At 44.2% G+C, this 22,979-nt stretch overlaps 2 protein-coding genes across 2 annotated transcripts in view; both read left to right on the top strand.

Annotated features, from left to right (window-relative positions):
- The window catches only part of LOC143711765 (uncharacterized), a 57,058-nt gene extending 34,851 nt beyond the window's left edge, over window positions 1-22,207 (top strand). The window contains exon 8 of the mRNA XM_077203706.1: window positions 21,995-22,207. The gene's annotated coding sequence lies outside the window, so the exon portion shown is untranslated. The remainder of the gene's footprint in view (window positions 1-21,994) is intronic.
- LOC143711764 (uncharacterized) lies at window positions 19,179-22,542 on the top strand. The gene is made up of 7 exons (XM_077203705.1): window positions 19,179-19,243; window positions 19,374-19,480; window positions 19,632-19,728; window positions 20,035-20,383; window positions 20,690-20,809; window positions 21,120-21,259; window positions 21,425-22,542. The coding sequence occupies exons 1-7, from the start codon at window positions 19,232-19,234 to the stop codon at window positions 21,653-21,655; spliced, it is 1,056 nt and encodes a 351-aa protein (XP_077059820.1). The 5' UTR covers window positions 19,179-19,231; the 3' UTR covers window positions 21,656-22,542.
- The last annotated feature ends 437 nt before the right edge of the window (window positions 22,543-22,979 follow it).

A 22,979-nucleotide genomic window follows, 5' to 3' on the forward strand; every position in this document is an offset into this window, starting at 1 on the left:
GGTTGATTCTAGCTCGATCACGATCAGAGCTCATAGAACACAAGACCGCATTACTCGAGCATCTCGAGAATTTGGGTCTCGCAGTCAATTGGGCGAAGAGTTCGCTGTCTCCCAGCCAGAAAATCTCCTTTCTGGGAACAGTGATGGACTCGCTGTCTATGACAGCACGTCTGTCCCCCGAGCGAGGACTGAACATTCAGCGCGCCGTGAAATCCTTCCGCCGCGGCTCCATAGTCCCGCTCAAACGGTTTCAGAAAATGCTGGGCCTCATGGCCTCAGCATCTTCAGTACTTCAGCTGGGCCTGCTTCGCATGCGCCCACTGCAGTTATGGCTGAAAGCACGAGTTCCGCCCGGGGCTTGGGCCGCTGGTCTGTTTCGCCTCAGGGTCGACAGGAAATGTGTCTCGGCTCTGAAACCTTGGAAAAAAGCCGACTGGTACCAGTCAGGCGTGAGCCTGGGGACTCCCTCCAGTGTGATGGTGGTGTCCACGGACGCCTCCACCTCGGGATGGGGAGCGCTGCTCGAGGGCAGACCGTTCTTTGGCCAGTGGTCAGAACGGGAGAAGCTCCTACACATAAACTGTCTAGAAATGCTGACAGTAGACAACGCGCTAAGGCGCTTTTGTCCCCAGATAAAAGGCCGCCACGTCTTAGTCCGGTCGGACAACATGTCAGTGGTGGCGTACATAAATCACCAGGGCGGCGTCAGGTCCCGAAGCCTTTTCAGGCTGACGAAACGCCTCCTGGACTGGGCTCAGCACAACCTGCTTTCACTGAAAGCAGCGCATGTGCCTGGTCACCTGAATCTGGGACCAGACAGACTGTCCAGAAATAATGTCCCAGCAGGGGAATGGTCGCTGCACCCGCAGACGATCCAACTGCTGTGGGAGATATTCGGCAGAGGGCAGGTGGACCTGTTCGCGTCCCAGGAAAACACTCACTGTCCAAACTTTTTCTCCAAGAGCAGGGACGCGCTGGCCCACGTATGGCCCCGACGCCCCCTCTATGCTTTTCCCCCCGTCTCGCTCCTGCCTCAAGTGCTGGAACGAATCAGGGAAAATGGATGCCCAGTGCTGCTCGTGGCTCCGCTATGGACGAACCAAACCTGATTCCCAGTCCTGATGCAGCTGACCAGCACTGCTCCGTGGCCGATACCGGTGAGGAGAGACCTCCTCTCTCAGGCAAAGGGCTCGATTTGGCATCCTCACCCGGAGTTATGGTCCCTACATGTGTGGGCCATCAACGGGTACCCGCAAACCTCCCGGAGGGAGTGTTAAACACGATCACGCAGGCTAGGGCCCCGTCTACTAGACGGCTCTACTCCTCGAAATGGTCAGTGTTCTCTACCTGGTGTCAAGCTCAGGGCTTTTCACCCGTAGACAGCGGGGTTACGGAAGTGCTCTCCTTCCTTCAGGAGCTGCTGGATAAGGGTAGAACCCCGTCCACGCTCAAAGTATACGTGGCGGCCATAACGGCGTTTGCAAAACCGACGTCTGGCCAGTCACTGGGGAAAAACGACCTCGTCGTGCGATTCCTCAGGGGAGCTCGGAGGCTGAGTCCTTCCAGACCTCCCTCAGTCCCTATGTGGGACCTTTCTACGGGTCTGGAAGCCCTGAAAGGTGCCCCATTCGAGCCAATCAATTTGTCAGACATGAAGCACCTGTCTTTCAAAACGGTATTTCTTGTGGCTCTTGCTTCAATAAAGCGCGTGGGGGACTTACAAGCGCTTTCAGTAAGCGCGTCCTGTATGGAGTTTGGGCCTAATGACTCAAAAGTCATACTCAAACCAAGGCACGGGTACGTGCCAAAATCCCTCAACACACCGTTCAGGGCCCAGGTTATTTCCCTGTGCGCCCTCCCGGTGAACAACGAGGAGGCGGATGCTAATCTCCTTTGCCCCGTCAGGGCGCTGAGAGCTTATGTGTCCCGCTCGTCTGTCTTCAGGCAGACCGAGCAGCTCTTTGTTTTGTTTGGCGGACGCTCCAAGGGACTGGCCGCATCAAAACAGAGCCTATCCAGATGGATAGTCGATGCCATATCGCTGGCTTACACTTCTAAGGGCCTGCAGTGTCCTTTGGGTGTCAGAGCGCACTCCACGAGAGGCGTGGCCTCTTCGTAGGCGTGGTCTAGTGGGATTTCCTTGCATGATATCTGTATGGCGGCGGGCTGGGCCTCGCCGTCTACATTTATAAGGTTCTATAACCTAGAGGTTCCCGCCTTACAGGCCAAGCTGCTGTCGGTCTAGAATTCAGTACTATCTGTCCCGCTGCGCAGGCGCAGAATGCTGAGTTTTGATTGAGTATCGCTCACTGATCGATGGAACAGCTCCATGGGTGTTGAATAGCCCGTACTTTTGCCCAGTTCAGGCTGAACGCGTTCACCCTGTCTGCGGGATATACTGTTGACATAACTAGCTCCTCTGGGATGCTATTTCATGGGGAATGATGCTGGTAGCCTCTCTTCTCCGACTCTCTGTGAGTCTACGGTGATTATGCACTATATGAGCCCCGGGCTACTGCCCTTGGGACTTTGGTGTCGGATCCCAGTACGCACGGCGTCTTACATTGTGTTCCCCATAGCGTAAGGTATTACGCAGTACGAGAGATACTCTCGTAAGAGAACGTACTCGGTTACTAACGTAACCTCGGTTCTCTCTAGAGAGGGAACGAGTACTGCGTATCTTGCCGTGCATACAACAGCGCTGGTTCGCTTCAGCGATGAAAACCAGTTTGTATCAGCCTGTCGAGCGTATTTATAGGCCAAGGCCACGCCTATTCTGGCGGGACGCGACGAAATGGGCGCGAAGCACCCCCATTGGATGTCACGTCACGCAGGGCCTCTCTCGATAGGCTTCTGCTGTTGCCGCAGGGCAGCCAATAGGCGCGCAAGCCGTCTTGCCTATGTCTGCACGCTGCCGCACAGCGATTTACATTAATCAATTTTAATGGATTAAAGGATAATTTTTGGCTTCAATATCTCGTGGAAAAGAGGTTTTCCCCATAGCGTAAGATATTACGCAGTACTCGTTCCCTCTCTAGAGAGAACCGAGGTTACGTTAGTAACCGAGTACGTTTTCCCCATAGCGTAAGATATTACGCAGTACTCATTCCCTCTCTAGAGAGAACCGAGGTTAAGTTAGTAACCGAGTACGTTTTATCGACTAAACGTGATGCACGTATCAACTCCTCCCCCTTCACATCGATCACAATCTATTTTAATTTATACTTTACCTTTGCAGTTTATATAAACCACACATTACAAATATTTCAACAGGGTATCTTGCTTTATTATTATTTATTATGAATTTCTTAAATAAACAAACTTCAACAACATAAGGGCAGATCCTTTGAGCGCTGCTGATGACGCTATGAAGTTACGCTCGAGTGATCAAATATTCCAATGTATAAAAAAAGCTTTCATTCGATTCCTCCGTCCTCATTTTCTTTCCTTGCAGCCTCCCCTCACAACCTACAGGGGAGGAGCTGATGCGCTAGGAAAGGAAACGAGGATGCACAAATAAGAAATGAGAAGCACGCTATGTCACAGGACTGAACCAAAAACACAATGAAGGGGGGAAACACAGATATGTAACAGTTATTCTTTCCTTAATGCTCCTAAATTATGTTTTTGGGGTTTCATGCTAAAATATTGGGCTATAACAGTTTATCTGGTATTTCTGTGATAAAGATTCGAAATGATCTATTATTCAGCATTAGAATATCAGTAAGTTTAGGACGCTGCTGTGCTGTGGATGTACATTTACAGATACTGCATAAAAGTCCACTAGAGGGAGACGTGGACATGTCCAAAATATTTGTAATTGTGTTTTGGGCAGTATTTGGCAAGTTACTCTAAAAAAGTAATGAATTACTAGCTACTGATGACATCTTTAACTGTGTAATTAGATACTGTACTAATTACTCTCTCTAAATAGTATTCCATAACTTATTACTAATTACTTTCTAAATCCCATATCAACCTCGACCAGTTGAACAATAAAAGGATAGATTTAAATCTGTCAAATAAATAATATAAAACTACATAAATTATTATTCTTGAATTGACTGAAGAATTTAAAGTGAGAAGGTTACATTAAAAACATATATTTGAATATAAGGCAATTAAATGTTGATGTTAAATCCACTTGTCACAATTATGTTGTTAGTTTAATTTTCATGGACTTTTAGTTTGTATTTCCTCAGTTACCTTTTTCCTTTGTTTTAGTTTCCATTATCTGTTGTCATGGTGATTCATTTAATGAGCATATCTGTCTTCATTTAGCTCATTATCTCTTCTCAGTTTGCTTCAGACGTTGTCCGGAATTGTTCATGTTAAGTTTGATGCTCGCTGTCTTGTTCAGAATAAATATCTACTTTTTCTTGTGAATCTAACCTTCATCATCTTTATTGGACAAACACTTGACACCAATATTGTTTTATATAGAACTGTTCTATAGTCTATGAATGTAATTACATCCGAAATAACTGAAATTAAATTACAGTCCCTTACTTTATTTTTCAAGGAAAAAGTATACTTAAATTTCAGTAATTAATACTTAGTTACATCCATGTTTTTTTATTTTTTTTAGGTCTTATCTTTTTTCTATTTCTCCATTCTCATTAAAATTATTTCTACTATCCACTTCTTTCGATCTCTTTCTCTTTTTTTAGTTCAGCTTTTTAAAAATGTTTCTTTTGTTCACAATTCCACTAATATACAGTCAAAATGGATATGTTGATTATTTTTCAGTTACACACACTATGTCTAAAGAGCGTATCTACACCAAGTTCTGGTCCTAACTGCATTTGTTTGCTTATGACTGCGACGCCTGTCCTCTGATGAACCAAAACCTCTGCCGTGCATCTCATCTGTCACAGAACTTGTTATGAACTCTTGGTCACGAACGGCCTAGATTATTCATGACCTTAGTAGCAGCCCTCAGGCTTGTTTCTTCATTATGGCACAACCTGTTTCTGCACAACAATGTTTATTAGACCTTAGTTAATGGATATTGTGTGTTGATATAATGTGAAATGTGTTCAGATCTAAAAAAATGATATGGTGTTTGTTGCACCGTAATCCCTTTTCCGTACATTATAATCTCCCCACCCTCGTTGCTGGAATGTTTTTCTTGTTCAAAATATGTTCTTTTTTGTTTGATCTGAAACAACCCGCGGCTATACATGGCATTACCACCTTCCTGCTCGCTCCAAAAACATGATGATTACAGTTTTTCTCAATTGCTAAAACACTAAACCCTATTGTCTGAACCAAATGCTCAGTTGCCTGAACCCACTGATTGAATCAATCACTCTTTTGGCAAAACTATAAGCACTTTTCACCTGTTTAGACACAACTTGCCAACACATTTTCATTGTGATGCACCCGTGCTGCATAATGGTGAGCACAGGTGACAAAAGTCAAACACAATTAAAGCAAAGGTGTCACCGCTTGAACACAACAACTCAAAATTGATCACACTTGTGGCTAATGATGTGAGGGAACATATACAGTAAGCCAGTTCAGAGAGCACTGGTTTGTGAGGCTCTACAATGGATAGAAATCTGAGAGGAAGAGTTCGTGTGAGAGGTGGTCGAGGTGGTCAAGGTGGTCAAGGTGGTCGAGGTGGTCAAGGTGGTCAAGGTGGTCGAGGTGGTCAGCGAAGACAAAGAACAGTAATATCTGATGAAATCAGAGCTACTGTGATTGACCATGTTCTTGTCCATGGTATGAGCATGAGGGAGGCTGGACAAAGGGTACAACCAAACATCAGTAGATTCACTGTGTCCACCATAATCCGAAGATTTAGAGAAGAGAACAGGTAATTACCTTTTTTTGACATTATAGTACAGTATGTAAATGTTGACAGCAATTACTGTATGACACTATATACTGTACCACAGTATACTGTAAGTAAATGTATGTTTCAGTACATCACTGTACCAATGTACTGTAGTATTGTAATGGAGGGTTGGTCTAACTGTTTGTAGGCCTAGTATTCCATGTATATTTTTTTGTAACTCCATGTTCTCTTTATGTAGAATTGAAAGACTGCCACATGGGGGTGGGAGGACAGGTATGTTCTCCCCACACCAAGAGACCCTAATTGTTGATATGGTCCGTGAGAACAATGCCATTAAACTGAGTGAAATTCAGCAAAAGATCATTGAGGACCATGTAAATTTTGAGGGTATCAACAGTGTCAGCCTCTCTACTGTTGATCGTGTCCTCAAGCGCAACAACTGCGCATGAAACCGCTATACAGAGTGCCATTTGATCGCAACTCAGACAGAATCAAAGAGCAAAGATTCCAGTATGTACAGGTTGGCATATATCCAGACACATTCAATGTTGATTACTCTAAGTTGTGATTTACTGTAGTGGCCTAAATCACTTTTTCCATATCACTTACAAAACTATATCTATTTCTAGAGAGGGTTTTTCAACTGGATGCAATGGAAAGACCCCATGAATACATCTACATGGATGAAGCTGGGTTTACTGTAATCTCACCAAAAGGAGAAGGAGAGGCCGTAATGTGATTGGCCATCGGGCCATTGTTGGTGTTCCTGGGCAGCGTGGTGGCAATGTCACATTATGTGCTGCCATCAGCAATCATGGGGTTGTCCACCATCATGCCAACCTGGGGCCCTACAACACTCACCAGCTCCTGATTTCCCTCAATCACATGCGAGATGCTCTGTTAGGGCAGCAGGATGAGCATCCCATCTATGTTGTTGTTTGGGACAATGTGAGTTTTCACAGAGCCCTCCAGGGTAGAGAGTGGTTCAATATGAACCAAGGTTTTATCAATCTTTGCCTTCCACCGTACTCCCCTTTCCTAAACCCCATTGAGGAATTCTTCTCCTCATGGCGGTGGAAGGTATATGAACGCCAACCTTACACCAGGGTAAATCTCCTGCAAGCCATGGGACTTGCCTGTGGTGACATCGGTGTGGAGGCACGCCAAGCCTGGATACGGCATGCCAGGGGGGTTTTCTCCCGTTGCCTGGCCAGACAAAATGTGGCCTGTGATGTGGATGAAGTCCTGTGGCCTGACCCAGTACGGAGACATGATGCTGTGGCTGAGTAATGCACTTATTTGTATATTTTTGTACTTTATTTTTACACACACACACACTTACTGTACACAAGTGGCAAACGCATAAGATTTCTGTTTGTTTTTACAAGTGCTATGTGTAAATACACAAGATTTCTGTTTTGACTTTTTGTACAAGTGCTAAATGCACAGTTTTTTTTTTTTGCAACATGCATTTAGCCTACAGTGAACAATAAACATTTATTTCTCCAGCTTCATGTACTGAGCATTGTGTTTTCTATTTTTCTACGTAGTGTTTAGTGACTGTTCAGTAGTGTTTTTAATTTTGATTGACTCGGGGCACGATTTGACAACATAGTTCAGTTTTGAGCACAGATTGAACTGTTTTGAGGTGAAAGTTTGGTTTTGGAAGAAGAGTCTGAGGTTTTGTGAATGTAGCTTGAAAATTGGGTTTTGTGTTCACAGTTTAGAGAAAAGGAGAGCAGCTTTCAAGAAATGTGTCTTAGCAATCGAGAAAAACTGTAATAGTGAGAGTAGAGGACTGCACAGCATCACTCAAAAGCTTTGTGGTTTGTTTATCACTTCATATGTTAATGCAGACATTCTCTCGTGTTTTTGCTCATCCTCAGAAACACCTGCGCACTATTTCAAACACATGCCGGTGCTTTTACTGACGTATTTAAATAAAAACAAGAAATGACTAATTTATTGAGGTGCATTACATTAACGGAACTTTTTGTTTTAGTGTATAATCGTTATACTCATTCTGTGAGCTATATATAACTTTGATGATGACATCAGGGAAATATGTAGAGCTGATGTAACTCTTGTGGTGACCTTGGCATCAAACGGCCCTTTTTTTCTTGTTTTTTTTTTTTTAATAAAGTTTTCTATATTTTGAGGACATGGCACTCGTATCAGCTTATAACTAAAATACTTTGGTAACACTGAATTGCTATGGTCCACTTAAGACAGTAATGTTGCCCCTACATGTCAACTAACTCTTATTACAGTATTAGTAGACGGTCTGCTTAATATCTGCCAACACTTTATTACTATTTTGATGGTCCTCAACAGACATCCAAAGAAACTTTGCAAATATGTCAACTTATTGTTCTAATCTGAACCCTAACACCTAGTCCTAACCTAACAGTCTTCTGATCTATTAATGATTTAATTAAAAGTTGTTGACAAGTTAGTTAGTAGAGTGTCTAAAGTGGACCATCAACGTATAACCAATACTCTTTATTTATTATTTTTATTTTATATGCACATATACATTTTTATGTAGGCTAACTTTTTACCTCTATAAATGGAAGTTTGGCAGTGGGTGGTTTGACAGAATGCATGTAGGTTTGGAGGGACAAGCAGGAAATTGTTGTAAAAATAAAGTGGGGGGAGGGTTAGTCTTGTCTTTTAATACTCTTATTCAGAGCAATTTACAAAACATGCTTTAGTTTCAAATACGAGATTGCAATTGTTTATAGATACGCATTCAAATTAGAAGCTTGACGTATATCCTAGAAGTGTTTCAGAGTTTCCTTGTGTGTGTGTGTGTGTGTGTGTGTGTGTGTGTGTGTGTGTGTGTGTGTGTGTGTGTGTGTGTGTGTGTGTGTGTGTGTGTGTGTGTGTGTGTGTGTGTGTGTGTGTTTGTGTTTTAAAAGTGAATTTGCACCTTTAAGTCCTTAATTTGCACTAAAGGTCAACAATGATGAGGTTGGATTTAATTGTCAAGTGGTAAATAGCTGACTTGGAATCATATTGATATGGCACAAAATTCAGCATTCATGTGCCCTAAACTCTGCAGAAGACAGGTACATTTTTTGTTGCTAATTTGTTTGAGAATGTGCTATGTACTGACCTTACTATAAAGCAGTTTTTCTAAAACTACATTTTTACTTTAAAGGAATGTTTCACCCAAAAGTTACAATTGATATTAGTTATTCACCCCATGTTGTTCCAAACCCAAACACTTTCTTTTATCTGTAGAACACAAAAAGGAGAATTTTGAAGAATCTTCATGCATCTCTTTTTCATTCAAGGACAGTTCATTTATGGTGACCAGGGCTGACAAGGTCATCTCACTGGAGGGATATATTATCAGTGTAAAAAGGAATTGAATTTCAGTGTGTTCCTCACACAAAGCTATTTGGTGGCTTTTATGTTTTATGGTGGTTTATTGTCTTTTTTCGACCTTGACAATGGTCACCATGAACTGTCCTTTTACAAAGAGCTGCATGAAGATTCTTCAACAGGACAGTTCAAAGTAACTTGAGCAATGCACATCTCTTCAAAATTGTATGATCTATTGCAGTAAATGTATTGATTTTGTGTGGATGGATGTGAGGGTTACACTGCTCCACACTTAGGTGCACATTCCCACGCAACCAGTTTGTTCCTCTTCTTTTGTTAATATTACCTTGTTTGAGGAAGTGCAGTAGGATTGTGTTCTGGGAGTGTAAACGTGTACCATTATGTATGTGAAACCTCATTTTCTTATTTCCTCAAAGTACCAATAATGTCTATTTAAAAAGTCAGTTTTAATAACTGTGTGCTGTAAAATATGTGACCCTGGATGACAAAACCAGTCATTTTTTTTTAAATTGAGATTTATACATCACATGAAAGCTGAATAAATAAGCTTTCCATTGATATATGGTTTGTTATGATAGGACAATATTTGGCCGATATACAACTATTTGAAAATCTGGAATCTGAGGGTGCAAAAAAAATCGAAACATTGAGAAAATCGCCTTTAAAGTTGTCCTTTTATGTTCGCGATTGTGCTGCATTCACTCACAAAAATAAATGTTTTATACATTTACGCTAGGAAATTTACAAAATATCTTCATGGAACATGATATTTACTTAATATCCTAATGATTGTTGGCATAAAAGAAAAATTGGTAATTTTGACCCATACAATGTATTGTTGGCTATTCCCACAAATATACCCGTGCTACTTAAGACTGGTTTTGTGATCCAGGGTCACATATGTGTTGTGCTCTGCACAGTGAAAAAGACAATAAAACCTTGCTTTTTGGTGATTCAGACTGAAAAGCTGTGATTATTAGGGTATATTTTAAAAGATCAGGTCAATAACTTAATTAAGGATAAAGTTTCCTGTCAGATTTGTCCACCAGTTTGAAAACAAAACACACATGTCTTGAGCTGGCAATTTAGACTTTTAAGATTTAAGATCGCCAGCATGGGTATCATATTGTTTGGCAAAGGCAATCACACAGTGAGCATCAGCTTTTCCTAATGTGACATAATCAGTTAAGTGATTGACAGTTGTGGTGTCCTATCAGGGGACAGTATGAGCTATTTAATGCGGGTTGGCCGTATCCGGAGATACGTCACGTCTTTGCTCCGCCCCGCGTGCGTCATCACTCGTTTCTCGTTGTATAGCCGTCAAGGCAGAGAACTTGTAGCAAGTGTCTCATTTGTTTCTTGTTGTGTAGCCGTCATGGCAGAGAACTTGTGCATCACTCGTTTCTCGTTGTATAGCCGTCAAGGCAGAGAACTTGTAGCAAGTGTCTCATTTGTTTCTTGTTATGTAGCCGTCATGGCAGAGAACTTGTGCATCACTCGTTTCTCGTTGTATAGCCGTCAAGGCAGAGAACTTGTAGCAAGTGTCTCATTTGTTTCTTGTTATGTAGCCGTCATGGCAGAGAACTTGTGCATCACTCGTTTCTCGTTGTATAGCCGTCAAGGCAGAGAACTTGTAGCAAGTGTCTCATTTGTTTCTTGTTATGTAGCCGTCATGGCAGAGAACTTGTGCATCACTCGTTTCTCGTTGTATAGCCGTCAAGGCAGAGAACTTGTAGCAAGTGTCTCATTTGTTTCTTGTTATGTAGCCGTCATGGCAGAGAACTTGTGCATTTCTCGTTGTATAGCCGTCAAGGCAGAGAACTTGTAGCAAGTGTCTCCTCTGTTTCTTGTTGTATAGCCGTCAGGGCGGAGGACTTGTGTATCACTCGTTTCTCATTGTGTAGCCGTCATGGGCTAGTGGCCTATCGTCGGGACGACAAAACAAAAGGCTGGGGTGGATTGTGACATAATCAGTTAAGTGATTGACAGTTGTGGTGTCCTATCAGGGGACAGTATGAGCTATTTAATGCGGGTTGGCCGTATCCGGATATACGTCACGTCTTTGCTCCGCCCCGCGTGCGTCATTCACTCGAGTCTTAGGTATGTGTTGATAGCGCCTGGTTTAAATCAGGTGTTTAGAACACTACTGATGTGTTGTTATCCCTTCATATTGGAGCTGTCCATCAGCACTTTTCCGACGGTGCACGTTATCAGTTCGGAGTGAGTGTCTGTTCACCCTTCAGTTAATCGGCGGTCTTGATGATTGCTGTAAACAGTAGCCAGAGGGAAATATGTGAGGAATATTCTCTTGTGGTAAGTGTTATGTAAGATGGATAGAAATTGTAGTAAAAGAGCATTAGTAACATCTCGCTTTCTTTAAGGTGTGGGTCTTCTCTCTCATCCTCCAGACCGTTCTTCGCTCTCGTCTTCAGCACAAGCTTCCTCCTGTTTTTGCAGTGAATTGCGCTTAGTATAACCTGAGTGCATTTGAGAACCACGTGTTTACGCTGCGATCGCGCCGTGGGCCAGCAGCAGGATTTGTATCGTCTACTTCCTTTCCTTCTAGAGTAATCGCAAAGTTATAACCTGACTGTTATTTGGATGAGAGCCAGTATGTGGGTGTGTTTGCTGCATTAGCTTGATTTTTCTGTACGTCTTTTCTTTAGTTCTATCGTGTAGCTATTGTTTAGATTTTGCGTTATCTAAGGGTGTGTCGTCATCGACCTTGATGATTGTATATTTTTATTTTATCTCTTGTTTGTGATATTTTCTGTGGTTATTTTTGGGTTTTTACTAAACTCAGTGTATTTGTTTTCTCAGGAACTGAGGTGGCCAGGCGGAAGGACCTTCTCGTGGATGATGATAGTGGTGTTGCAGTGGGTGACACTTTTTGAAGTGCCTGTGTGCGTGAGTAGGATTGCGCTTTTGGAAAAGCCATTAAGTGGTCCTTCCGCCGGCAGACTCAGCCTGGTGGATTGGCATAATTGTTCCTTTTCGAGAGGTCTCTCCTATTGCTTAAGTAGCTTACGCTATGGGAAAACTCCTTTTCTCGAGAATACTGAAGTCTTTATGTAAAACGCATTGCAGCTGGACAGCTGACAGCAATGAACGAAGGAAGCTCGGTCATTGGCTGTGCTGTCGCAACTTGCTCGAACCAATGACGGGGCGACTCTGAATGCACGACCAATGAGCGCACTTCGCGCCCGCGCGCGTCAGAGCCCGCCAAGATGGGCGTGGCCAAGAGCTATTTATTGGGCGCCCCGTCATGAGAGTTCTTTAGATTTAATCTCCTTCAGCGAACACCTTCTTCGCTGGATACTCCGGATTATTGAAGCCTTCGCCGCCGTCGAAAAGCATACCAGCGGGATTGCTACGAGGACGTCGGCACCTTCAGCCGCCTTCGAACGCCATCCTACTGAGCCATCCGGTGTGCCACACACGCAAGTATCTTTACATCTGTTCGCCCCGCGACACTTGTAAAAGAGCAATTTTCTGAGGCGTTGTTTCAAATGCCTTCCTGCGCGTCGTGCAGAGACCTTCTCCCGGACGGGGATCGTCACATCATCTGTGCTCGCTGCCTGGGCCGGGACCACGCAGAAGCTGCTTTGACCAAGGGCGGATGCCCGGAATGTGATGACCTGGGTCTCTCCGCACTGCGGGCTCGCCTCGCCGCTTTCGCCGTGAGCGAGCCCATCGCGGCCACCCCTTTGTTTGAGCCGCGCACTAAGAAAAAGCGCCGCTCACAGAGGCTTCCTGAACCTGAGCTCAGTGACGTCACGCCGAGCCAGTCTCCGCGTGCTTCACCGCCGCTCTTGCCTTCCACACCGCCGGTTCAGTTCACCCAGCCGGACCTACACCCCTCTAGCAGAGCGGTGGGCCTTGTGACTTTCGGCGCGTCCGAGGACGATTGGGGGAATAGATGACAGCTTGTCCATCGACGCTGCATCGGACGACTGGCCGGGCTCCACTCTCGACCCCGCCCCGTCGACGCTAGCTAGCAAGAGCGGTGGCTCCACCATGGATACCGAGATTATCCGTGTCCTTTCTAAGGCCGTGGAAGACCTCGGGCTCGATTTGTCTTCTCCCGAAGAACCAACCCGGAGCCGATTGGATGAGTGGTTTCTGCAGGGGCGCCAGCAGGCCCCTCAGCAAAGGCCTTCTCCCTTCTTCCCGGAAGTTCACGACGAACTCACCAAGTCGTGGAAAGCACCCCACTCTGCGAGCTTAAAGCCTTCTTTTTCTTCTTCGCTCTCCTCTGTGGACGGCGCGAAGGAAAGAGGCTACGAGGGAACACCGCCCCTCGAGGAGGCCGTGGCCAATCATCTCTGCCCGCCCTCCACCACCGGATGGAAAGCCAAAGCTTCCCACCCCTCGAAGCCCTGCCGCACTACTTCTGCTCTCGCCGGTCGCGCCTACGCCGCCGCCGGCCAAGCTGCATCAGCGCTTCACTCAATGGCGCTACTTCAAGTGTTCCAAGCCAAACTTCTCATTTCTATGGACGAGTCTGGCCCCGTACCCGAAGCCTTCAGGGACCTACGCAGCGCAACTGATATAGCTCTGCGAGCCACGAAGGCCACCACCCAGTCTATTGGCCGTGCCATGGCTAACTTGACTGTTCTCGAGCGCCATCTGTGGTTAACTCTGACGGAGATGAAGGACGCGGATAAGGCCCCATTTCTCGACGCGCCTATCTCCACCAGAGGGCTGTTTGGACCGGCGGTTAAGGGTTTCGCCGAACGCTTCACTGAGGCCCAGAACGCTTCACAAGCTATGCGCCATTTCCTGCCCAAGCGCTCCAGCTCATCGCAGAGCAGACAGAGACCGCTACAGCCGCAGCGGGCTAGACCAGCTCCCACCGCCTCTCAGCCCGCGCCTCAGGCTGACACTCGATGCCGCTCGCGCTCTCACAACCGCAAGCCGCCGTCTGAGCGACGGGGTCCTCGGCCCAAGATTGTGCTGAACCCTGAGCCTCGAAAGCCGTCCTAGCCACAGGAATAAGAAGAGAGAGTGCGTGTCTCGCAAAAGCCGGACCACTCTCTCTGCAAAAGCTCAAACATTACCCAGTCCCCTTACAGGCGGCTGGATATGTCCATACAGCAGTCAATGGGCCAGTCAAAGAGCTCGCTCACCTGCAAACAAACGCCGTTTTTACGGTGACGCACAGAAAACACAAAAAGATTATTTTTCTGCCTGTGTCACTAAGGGTTCACATGTCCACAAAGTGTGCATTCCCAGATACTGTCAAAACAGTGCCAAATTCATTCCCAGCTCAGGCTGCGCGCCCCATGAATGTAGATCACGTGCCTACGGTCATGTACGCACCACTACACACAAGCACTGTTCACACAGTTATAAATTCACCCCCAGTAAAAGCGGGAAACATTATAAAAGTGACGAGTGTGCCTACCACTGTTTATGCACCCCCACTTATAAACACTGTCCTTACAGTGTCAAACACAACCCCAGCTCAGGCTGCGAGTTTTACAGACACAGCGCGCGCTGTTGTAATCACACACGCGCCCATTCACTCAGCTGCTCAGCGCGCGCCCGCGCCTCTGAGAGCTACGAGCTCAGGCGATTCGCTGGCCGGGTCCCTACGTCACAGCGGCCCGCCCTTAGCCTGTATTCAGCCCATATCTGTACACGCAGCGGCATGGGAAAACATTCCAGATATGCCGAAATGGGTATTGGATATAGTAAAGCACGGATACTCGCTCCAGTTCGCTCGCAGACCACCACGTTTTACGACTGTGGTCGAGACGAAAGTGAGAAAGGAGTGTTCACATGTTCTACGCACGAGGTGCGCAAACTAATAGAAAAGGGCGCTGTGGAAACTGTTCCCCCCTCTATGAGCGAGGAAGGTTTTTACAGCCGCTATTTTCTCGTCCCGAAAAAGGATGGCGGTCTCTGCCCCATCCTAGATCTCAGACACCTGAACAGAGCACTAATGATTCGCTCGTTCAGAATGTAAACAACCAAGCATATCCTCGCGCAAGTACGCCCAGGAGATTGGTTTCTCTCAGTGGATCTGAAAGATGCTTACTTTCACATTCCAATAGCGCCTCATCACAGGCCGTTTCTGAGATTCGCTTTTGAGGGACAGTCTTACCAGTACACAGTACTTCCGTTCGGCCTGTCCCTGGCTCCCCGTACATTCACGAAATGTATGGATGCAGCACTTTCCCCCTTGAGACGAAGGGGAGTGCGAATACTGAATTATCTCGACGATTGGCTGGTCCTAGCACAATCAGAGAGTCAGTTAATAACACACAGATCTTGGATTATCAGCCATTTAGAATGCCTGGGTCTAAGAATCAATTTTGCAAAAAGCATACTATCTCCCAGCCAGAGGATTTCTTTCCTGGGATTAGTTCTAGACTCGATGCAAATGACAGCGCGTCTCTCATCAGAGCGCGCGCTCACCATCCGGCGCCTTGCAACATCATTCAGGGCGGGAGCGCGCGCCCCCGTCAAGCGGTTTCAGAGGATGCTCGGTCTCATGGCCTCAGCATCGGCCGTACTCCAGCTAGGATTGTTGCATATGCGCCCTCTCCAACGCTGGCTCAAGAGCCGCGTCCCTACTCACGCGTGGCGTTCGGGCCACCTTTTAATCAGAGCGAACCACGGCTGTATAAAAGCCCTGACACACTGGAAAGCCGCCGACTGGTACCAGTCAGGCGTGAGTCTGGGTGTGAACACAAGGAGAAAGATGATAACGACAGATGCCTCCAAAATAGGTTGGGGGGCCCTTTACGAGGGCAGGCCTGTCTCCGGCTTTTGGTCAAACCCGGAAAAGCGCCTACACATAAACTGTCTGGAGATGAAAGCGGTCGCTTTGGCTCTCAGAGCCCTGCTTCCACATCTAAAAAACGAACACGTCCTGGTCCGAACGGACAACATGACGGTAGTGTCGTACATAAATCGCCAGGATGGACTCAGGTCGAGCTCCATGCATTCAATGGCCAGGAGACTCATTTTATGGTCCCAGCACAACTTGCGCTCGCTGAGAGCAGCGCATGTGCCAGGCGCCCTGAACCAGTGGGCAGACATGCTATCCAGAGACAAGATTCTCCCAGGGAATGGGCTCTCAACCCGGTGACGATTCAAGTGGTTATGGAAAACCTTTGGCAAAGCGGAGATCGACCTCTTCGCCTCCAAGGAGAACGCGCACTGCTCTCTTTTCTTCACGAAAAGCACGGACGCACTCGCCCAGAGCTGGCCGAGCCGCCCCTTATATGCCTTTCCCCCGATCGCGATGCTGCCACAGGTCATCAGTCGTGTCAGAGAGGAGCAAAACGCAGTGCTTCTGATAGCCCCACTCTGGAAGAACCAAACATGGTTTCCAGATCTGATGCAAATGCAATCTGCACCACGGCCGATTCCCCTGAGGCCAGACCTCCTCAGTCAGGCCAGCGGGATGATATTTCATCCCCGCCCTGATCTGTGGGCCCTTCATGCATGGACGGGTTCAACGGGTTCCCAGGAACCTCACGAGCGGAGCACTAAAAACCATCGCTGAGGCGCGGGCGCCCTCCACGAGACGCTTATATGCTCAGAAATGGAAAGTGTTCAGTGACTGGTGTAATGCCAAGGGCCTGAACCCTGAAACATGCGAGATTACGAACGTACTCGCTTTTCTACAAGGGCTTCTGGAGGCGGGCCGCACCCCCTCCACGCTCAAAGTATATGTTTGAGGCCATCACAGCGTCACACGACCCTGTAATGGAACGTCCATTGGGAAGAAACGTCCTAATTATTCGTTTCCTAAGGGGCGCTAGGAGGATGAACCCTTCACGCCCCCCCTCAGTGCCGATCTGGGACCTAGCTACTGTCCTAGACGCTCTTAAAGGGCCCCCGTTCGAACCACTCCGAAACGTGCACCTTAAACAGCTCTCGCTTAAGACTGTGCTCTTGCTGGCACTCGCCTCGGTCAAGAGAGTGGGCGACCTGCACGTGCTTTCGACAAGCGCTGCCTGCCTAGAATTCGGACCTAACGACTGCAGGGTCGTCCTTAGACCGAAACACCGGTATATTCCTAAAGTGCTCACCACTCCCTTCAGAGCACAGGTTATCTCCCTAACTCCGCTGTCGTCTCCAGCAGACGAACACGACGCTAATCTACTCTGCCCCGTTAGGGCTCTCAGAGTGTATTTGGAGCGTTCTGCCCTATTCAGACAGACAGAACAACTGTTTGTATGCTTTGGCGGCCGTACGAAAGGTTCCGCCGTTTCAAAGCAGAGAATCTCTCACTGGATTGTTGAGGCTATAGCACTGGCTTATGAAGCTAAGGGACTTCAATGCCCCTGGGGAGTCAAAGCACACTCCACCAGGAGTGTGGCTTCTTCCTGGGCATTGTCGAGCGGGATACCGATCGAGGATATTTGTGCGGCGGCAGGCTGGGCCTCACCGTCCACATTTATCAGGTTCTACAACCTACAGGTCCTGACATTGCATTCCAATGTACTATCAGCATGATGCTAGTTGAACTACGAGTTCGTATCTAGATTATGTATGTGCTTGTGTCACACTGAGCGCCTTCTAGCCGCTCTGTATTTTTTCCCACATATAAAGCTCGCCTCTGCCGGCTAGTTGGATGATAACTTTGCTTTTCAGCTCAGGCACCTGCCTCTGGCTATCATAAGGCGAAGTTCAGCATGCACAGCGTTTTGCATGGTGTTCCCATAGCGTAAGCTACTTACGCAATAGGAGAGACTTCTCGAAAGGGAACGACTCGGTTACTAACGTAACCTCGGTTCCCTGAGAGGAGGGAACGAGTATTGCGTAAGCTGCCATGCTTGTGCTTGGTTAGTTCGATTCAGTCGTTTTAACCTAAAGAACTCTCATGACGGGGCGCCCAATAAATAGCTCTTGGCCACGCCCATCTTGGCGGGCTCTGACGCGGGCGGGCGCGAAGCGCGCTCATTGGTCGCGCATTCAGAGTCGCCCCGTCATTGGTTCGAGCAAGTTGCCGCAGCACAGCCAATGACCGAGCTTCCTTCGTTCATTGCTGTCAGCTGTGCAGCTGCAATGCGTTTTACATAAAGACTTCAGTATTCTCGAGAAAAGGAGTTTTCCCATAGCGTAAGCTACTTACACAATACTCGTTCCCTCCTCTCAGGGAACCGAGGTTACGTTAGTAATCGAGTCGTTGGTTTGTATAACCTGTGAATTAAGATTTGTAGATCTTTTTGCTGCTCCTCCTACCCTCGTGGGTAGAGGACTGCTGATGTGGTCATTATATATATTGCCCGCTGTGATTACCTCTCTTGTTAATTGCCATTATTTGTGCATGTACAGCTGTGCGCTCCCTTTTTTTACAAGAACATACTATTTCTAACTATCTTTTATACGTTATTAAACACTATTTTTATAAATTGTTTTGTACATGTCTCTGACCTTCCTGACACACACGAACCTGTGTGACCTAGTTCAAACTGCTGGGTTATTTTGATATTCCCTGATTTATTCAGGGTGGCGTAGTCGACAATTATCACGATAAGATAAAGTATCATCCTATACCGCCTATTGCCACACTAAGCACAAATATAAGCACATTTTCTGAATTATTTTACATTAAAGGCATAGTTCATGAAAAAAATTTTTGATTTTGTCCTATTTACTCACCTTCAAGTTGTTCCAAACCTGTATGAATTTCTTTCTTCTGCTGAACTTTAAAATTAGATATTTTGAAGAGTAACCAAACAGTTGATGGACCCCATTGACTGAAAAAACCCATTGTATGGAAAACAAATACTATGGAAGTCAATGGGGTCCATCAACTGTTTGGTTACAGACATTAAAAAAAATCCGGGGGGAATAAATGATGACAGAATTAACATTTTTTGGGCGAACTATACCTTTATGGAAAATATGAATGGTACAAACACTATCTTGTCTCAGCATTGTGGGTTATGTCCTTTCCCCACAACTCTATACTTCCTCTTTTCCGGCCAACCCTCACACTGGTTTAGAGACATATTAATTTAGCTTCCTTTTCTTCCTAGATTGTCAGGTCAACTGACTTTCAAAAGACAGTGTTTCAGAGTCGAGCCTCACACATCGTAATCTGAGTTCATCATGGATTTAGAGGTATGTAGAGTTTTGTTGTTTGCAAATCTATAGCTGATTTGATATACAACAGTTGACCAACATCGTCAGTATGTTAGGTGTTCATTTTAAATGTACCAGTTGAAAACATTTCATGTGTGACATCTTATAGGGGAATCCAGTTTCTGGTGGTGTTACGTTGCTCCACACTGAATGTGAAGGGAAACACTCATATGAAGTGATGGGCTTTTTAAACTATAATAAAGGAATGTTCACAAGGTAAGATTATTGATTATGTACAATATACTTTCATGAGTATGAGATGAATCTATCTATCTGTCTATCTATCTGTCTATCTATCTATCTATCTATCTATCTATCTATCTATCTATCTATCTATCTATCTATCTATCTATCTATCTCTTTTCAGCAAGGGAGATAAACTCCTAATGATAAACAACATAAATGTGGAAGATATTACTCCAGAGGCATTTGCCTATCTTCTGGTTGAAGGATCTCCCTTACTTGTGAGTTTAGCATTTACCCACACAGACTATTGCACTCTCATATTACTCACTTTTCTTTTTAATCTAACCATTTAAATGTGACCGGAGACAAGTGAAACGAAACTTTTCACTGGGGATTTTTTGCCTAGTCAGGGAATTTATTTTGATCACATGCGTGTGTTTCATGTGTGTGTGTGTGTTTAAAAGGTTATATTCCAGAGATTACATCATTATGTTTTTTTGAGTAATTGCTTGAGGAATAAAACTGTACTTGAGCTAGATTGACTTCATTTTCTTCAACTCTGCTGGTAATATAATCTCTCTTAGACCATACATCATCCTTGTAAAACAAAAAAAGAAGAATGCGAATCTGAGAAGCTCCGTGTCATTAAAAAGGAGCCGACGCTCATGAGTTTCAGCCTGATGATGGTAAGTGAATCTGAGCTGGAGGCATATGGGAGCCAGGAACCATCACCTTCACAACCGGAGTGGGAAGACATTGAGGATGACTCTTTCGATGATGAAAATTTGCTAATTGTCTCCATGGCTGATACGAGCTTCAGTCTGGTTCTTGCTCGAGGCTGTGACCCTGACAACCCTTGCAACAACTGTGGAAAGACGAATTGCAAATTTAATGAAGTTGTGGTCCTTCCTGCGAAAGCTGAGGTTTCCTCTGGTAAGAAATGAGTGTTGGATACACTGACATTTGTATCTGTACATTTTTCAAATGTGTGCAATCAATTGCACAGTACAAAGTACACAGTACACAGTACACAGTGCATTTTATCTTTTAAATTTCTTAAATGCTCTAATTGATGTAAAAATAAAAAAAATAAAAACCCTAGGGCTGTGCAACGATTAATAGCATCCAAAATAAAAGTTTGTGTGTACATAATACGTATATGTGTGTATGTACTGTGTATAATTATGTGAAAACCAAATTTTTGAGAATTGTATAACTATTCTGCTTCCTTTTTCTCAGGTTCTTCGAGGAAATTGAGACAACTTAACCAAAAAGATAATTTGTATATTAAGAGTTTTTTTGAGGAAAAGTATGTCACCCCATATAATCATCAGATATGTTTGGATAACACCATGTCAGGTTGGTACCAAATAATATGTGAATATATGATGTTTGAAATTCCTCTCTTTCCATGACACCGCTTTTTTTTTCTTTGTCTGCTCTATCTTTTATTTTAGCAGTCAATATAATTTGGGCCCGATTACCAAAATTACACTTATTGTATTTTTTAAATCATGCAGATTATTTGGATGTTGTATAAGTTGCAATGTATTAGTTACTGCTAAAGTGTACTTGGCCAGGTAATTGTGTCTTGCAGCAATGTTCTTCATTTTCACTTGTTTAATAAGTATATTTTGAAATATATTTTGCAATGCTTTGGCTTTTTCAGCACCAATCACCATCTACTATTATACAACGGACAGTGTTGATTACAAGAGTGTTCCTGTTGTGCTGAACTTCACTAACACAAACAACTTCTTCAGCTGCACCACAAAGCAAGGTGTAGAGACAAAGATTTTAACAGTTATGGTAGGTCTTAATTCATTGCTGATGTGTTGTCTTGTTGAAGATGCTATTAGGACATATTTAAAGCTTACAGTTTTAGTTAGAGTATTAGACCTTAAATTTAATGTTTAATGCTAAACATAAACATTTTAAACTGCAATTAAACCAAGGTTTTGTATTGTTTTTCAGCAATATAAAAAACATGACCTGAAAACGATCTGTGCTGATGACCCAGAGAAATGGTCCCTTGTATTCTACATGTCTTGTGGGGGAGACGATCTCCGGCGGTTTGAGTCAGCTCTCTACAGAGGATGGTTTATTTACACAAAAAATGTAGACCAAGTGGACATGCAGAGGGATGAACAGTTTTACTCTAAAACCTTTTTTATCATAATTCACAGTGAGAAAGAGTCATGTTAGAATTCTTGATAGAAACCTAATGGTTGTCACATTGACTAGAAGAGTTTGTAGTATGACACTTTTATATGACATTTAATAACTGGGAACTGTTCTCAAATATAATGGTGATTACAATCTAACCCAAACATAATGAGTTGGCCTTACTATTTGATACAAGCTAACATAACACCATCTCCATTAAAATGCTAACAAATTCTTTGGCTTGGCAACTAAAAATTGCTCAGATAAGTTTGTTGATAAGATTTGCAGGCCAAGCGTTGGTCAAAGTTTTCACTTACTTGAAATCACTAGAAAATGCAGCCTCTTCCAAAGAATGATTTGTTTTTCTGCCATTTATAGTATATGTATACTATTTGCTGACATGTTTTTTTTTATCTTGTTATATTCAATTGTGTTCATGAGTGTCAGTTTTTTTATATTTATACTTTTAAACTAATATTTTTTAAAGTAACATATAATTCATAATTATTTTTATTACTAACTTCTTATTGTTACTTTTTACACAGTGAAACAAAAGCTTCTGCCTTAAATTTTTAAGTACCATCAACTCGGATGTTTAAAGGGTTAGTTCACCCAAAAATGAAAATTATGTCATTAATGACTCACCCTCATGTTGCCATTATTGATCATATAATTTTTTAAAGTTTATGCTGAAACATTGGTTATGTGTTTAGTATTTTGCAAAACATAATGTGTGTAATTCATATATGTATAATATCAACTAGTATTGCTTTTGTCTGTGTAAGCTAAAAGCTAATAACAACTTTGAACAGTTGCTTTTTCTACATTAATGTATAATTTATAATTTTGTGTGGTTATGTATATCTTCTATCAAATCTCAATAAAGACAAAAAGAATAAATAAAATACTTTCTTAAAAAGGCAAAAGAGCGCATGCACGTTTTCTTAATATGATAATTAAAAACCAACAGACTAAGGAAAATGCGGGACATTTTCTCAATGTGACGTGCGGGACAAGGGGTCGGAAATGCTGTGCGGTACAATGCAAAGTGGGGCCGGTGCTCAACCTCAAATATGTCACACATATGGTGTCACAGGCAAGAATTGCGTCACTAAACCAGTTGTAATTCAGCAAACAATGATTCATTCTGATGTGTTTCCACTTTAACTTTAATGATTATTTATTCATGCTGCTGAATGCCCCAGTGGCAGGTAGGCTATATCCCCACACACACACCCCTAGTTCAACAAACAAACTGTGACCTTTTACACCACCATAACCGCTCAGGGTGTGTTTCCCGTATAACGACTTAACTTTTTTTTACCTTTATTTATCCAGGTAAACTGTTTGAGAACCACTTTTC

Source organism: Siphateles boraxobius, unplaced genomic scaffold (genome assembly GCF_051911475.1).
Source record: "Siphateles boraxobius isolate OS27281-9 unplaced genomic scaffold, OSU_SipBor_1 5, whole genome shotgun sequence".
NCBI lineage: Eukaryota > Metazoa > Chordata > Actinopteri > Cypriniformes > Leuciscidae > Siphateles > Siphateles boraxobius.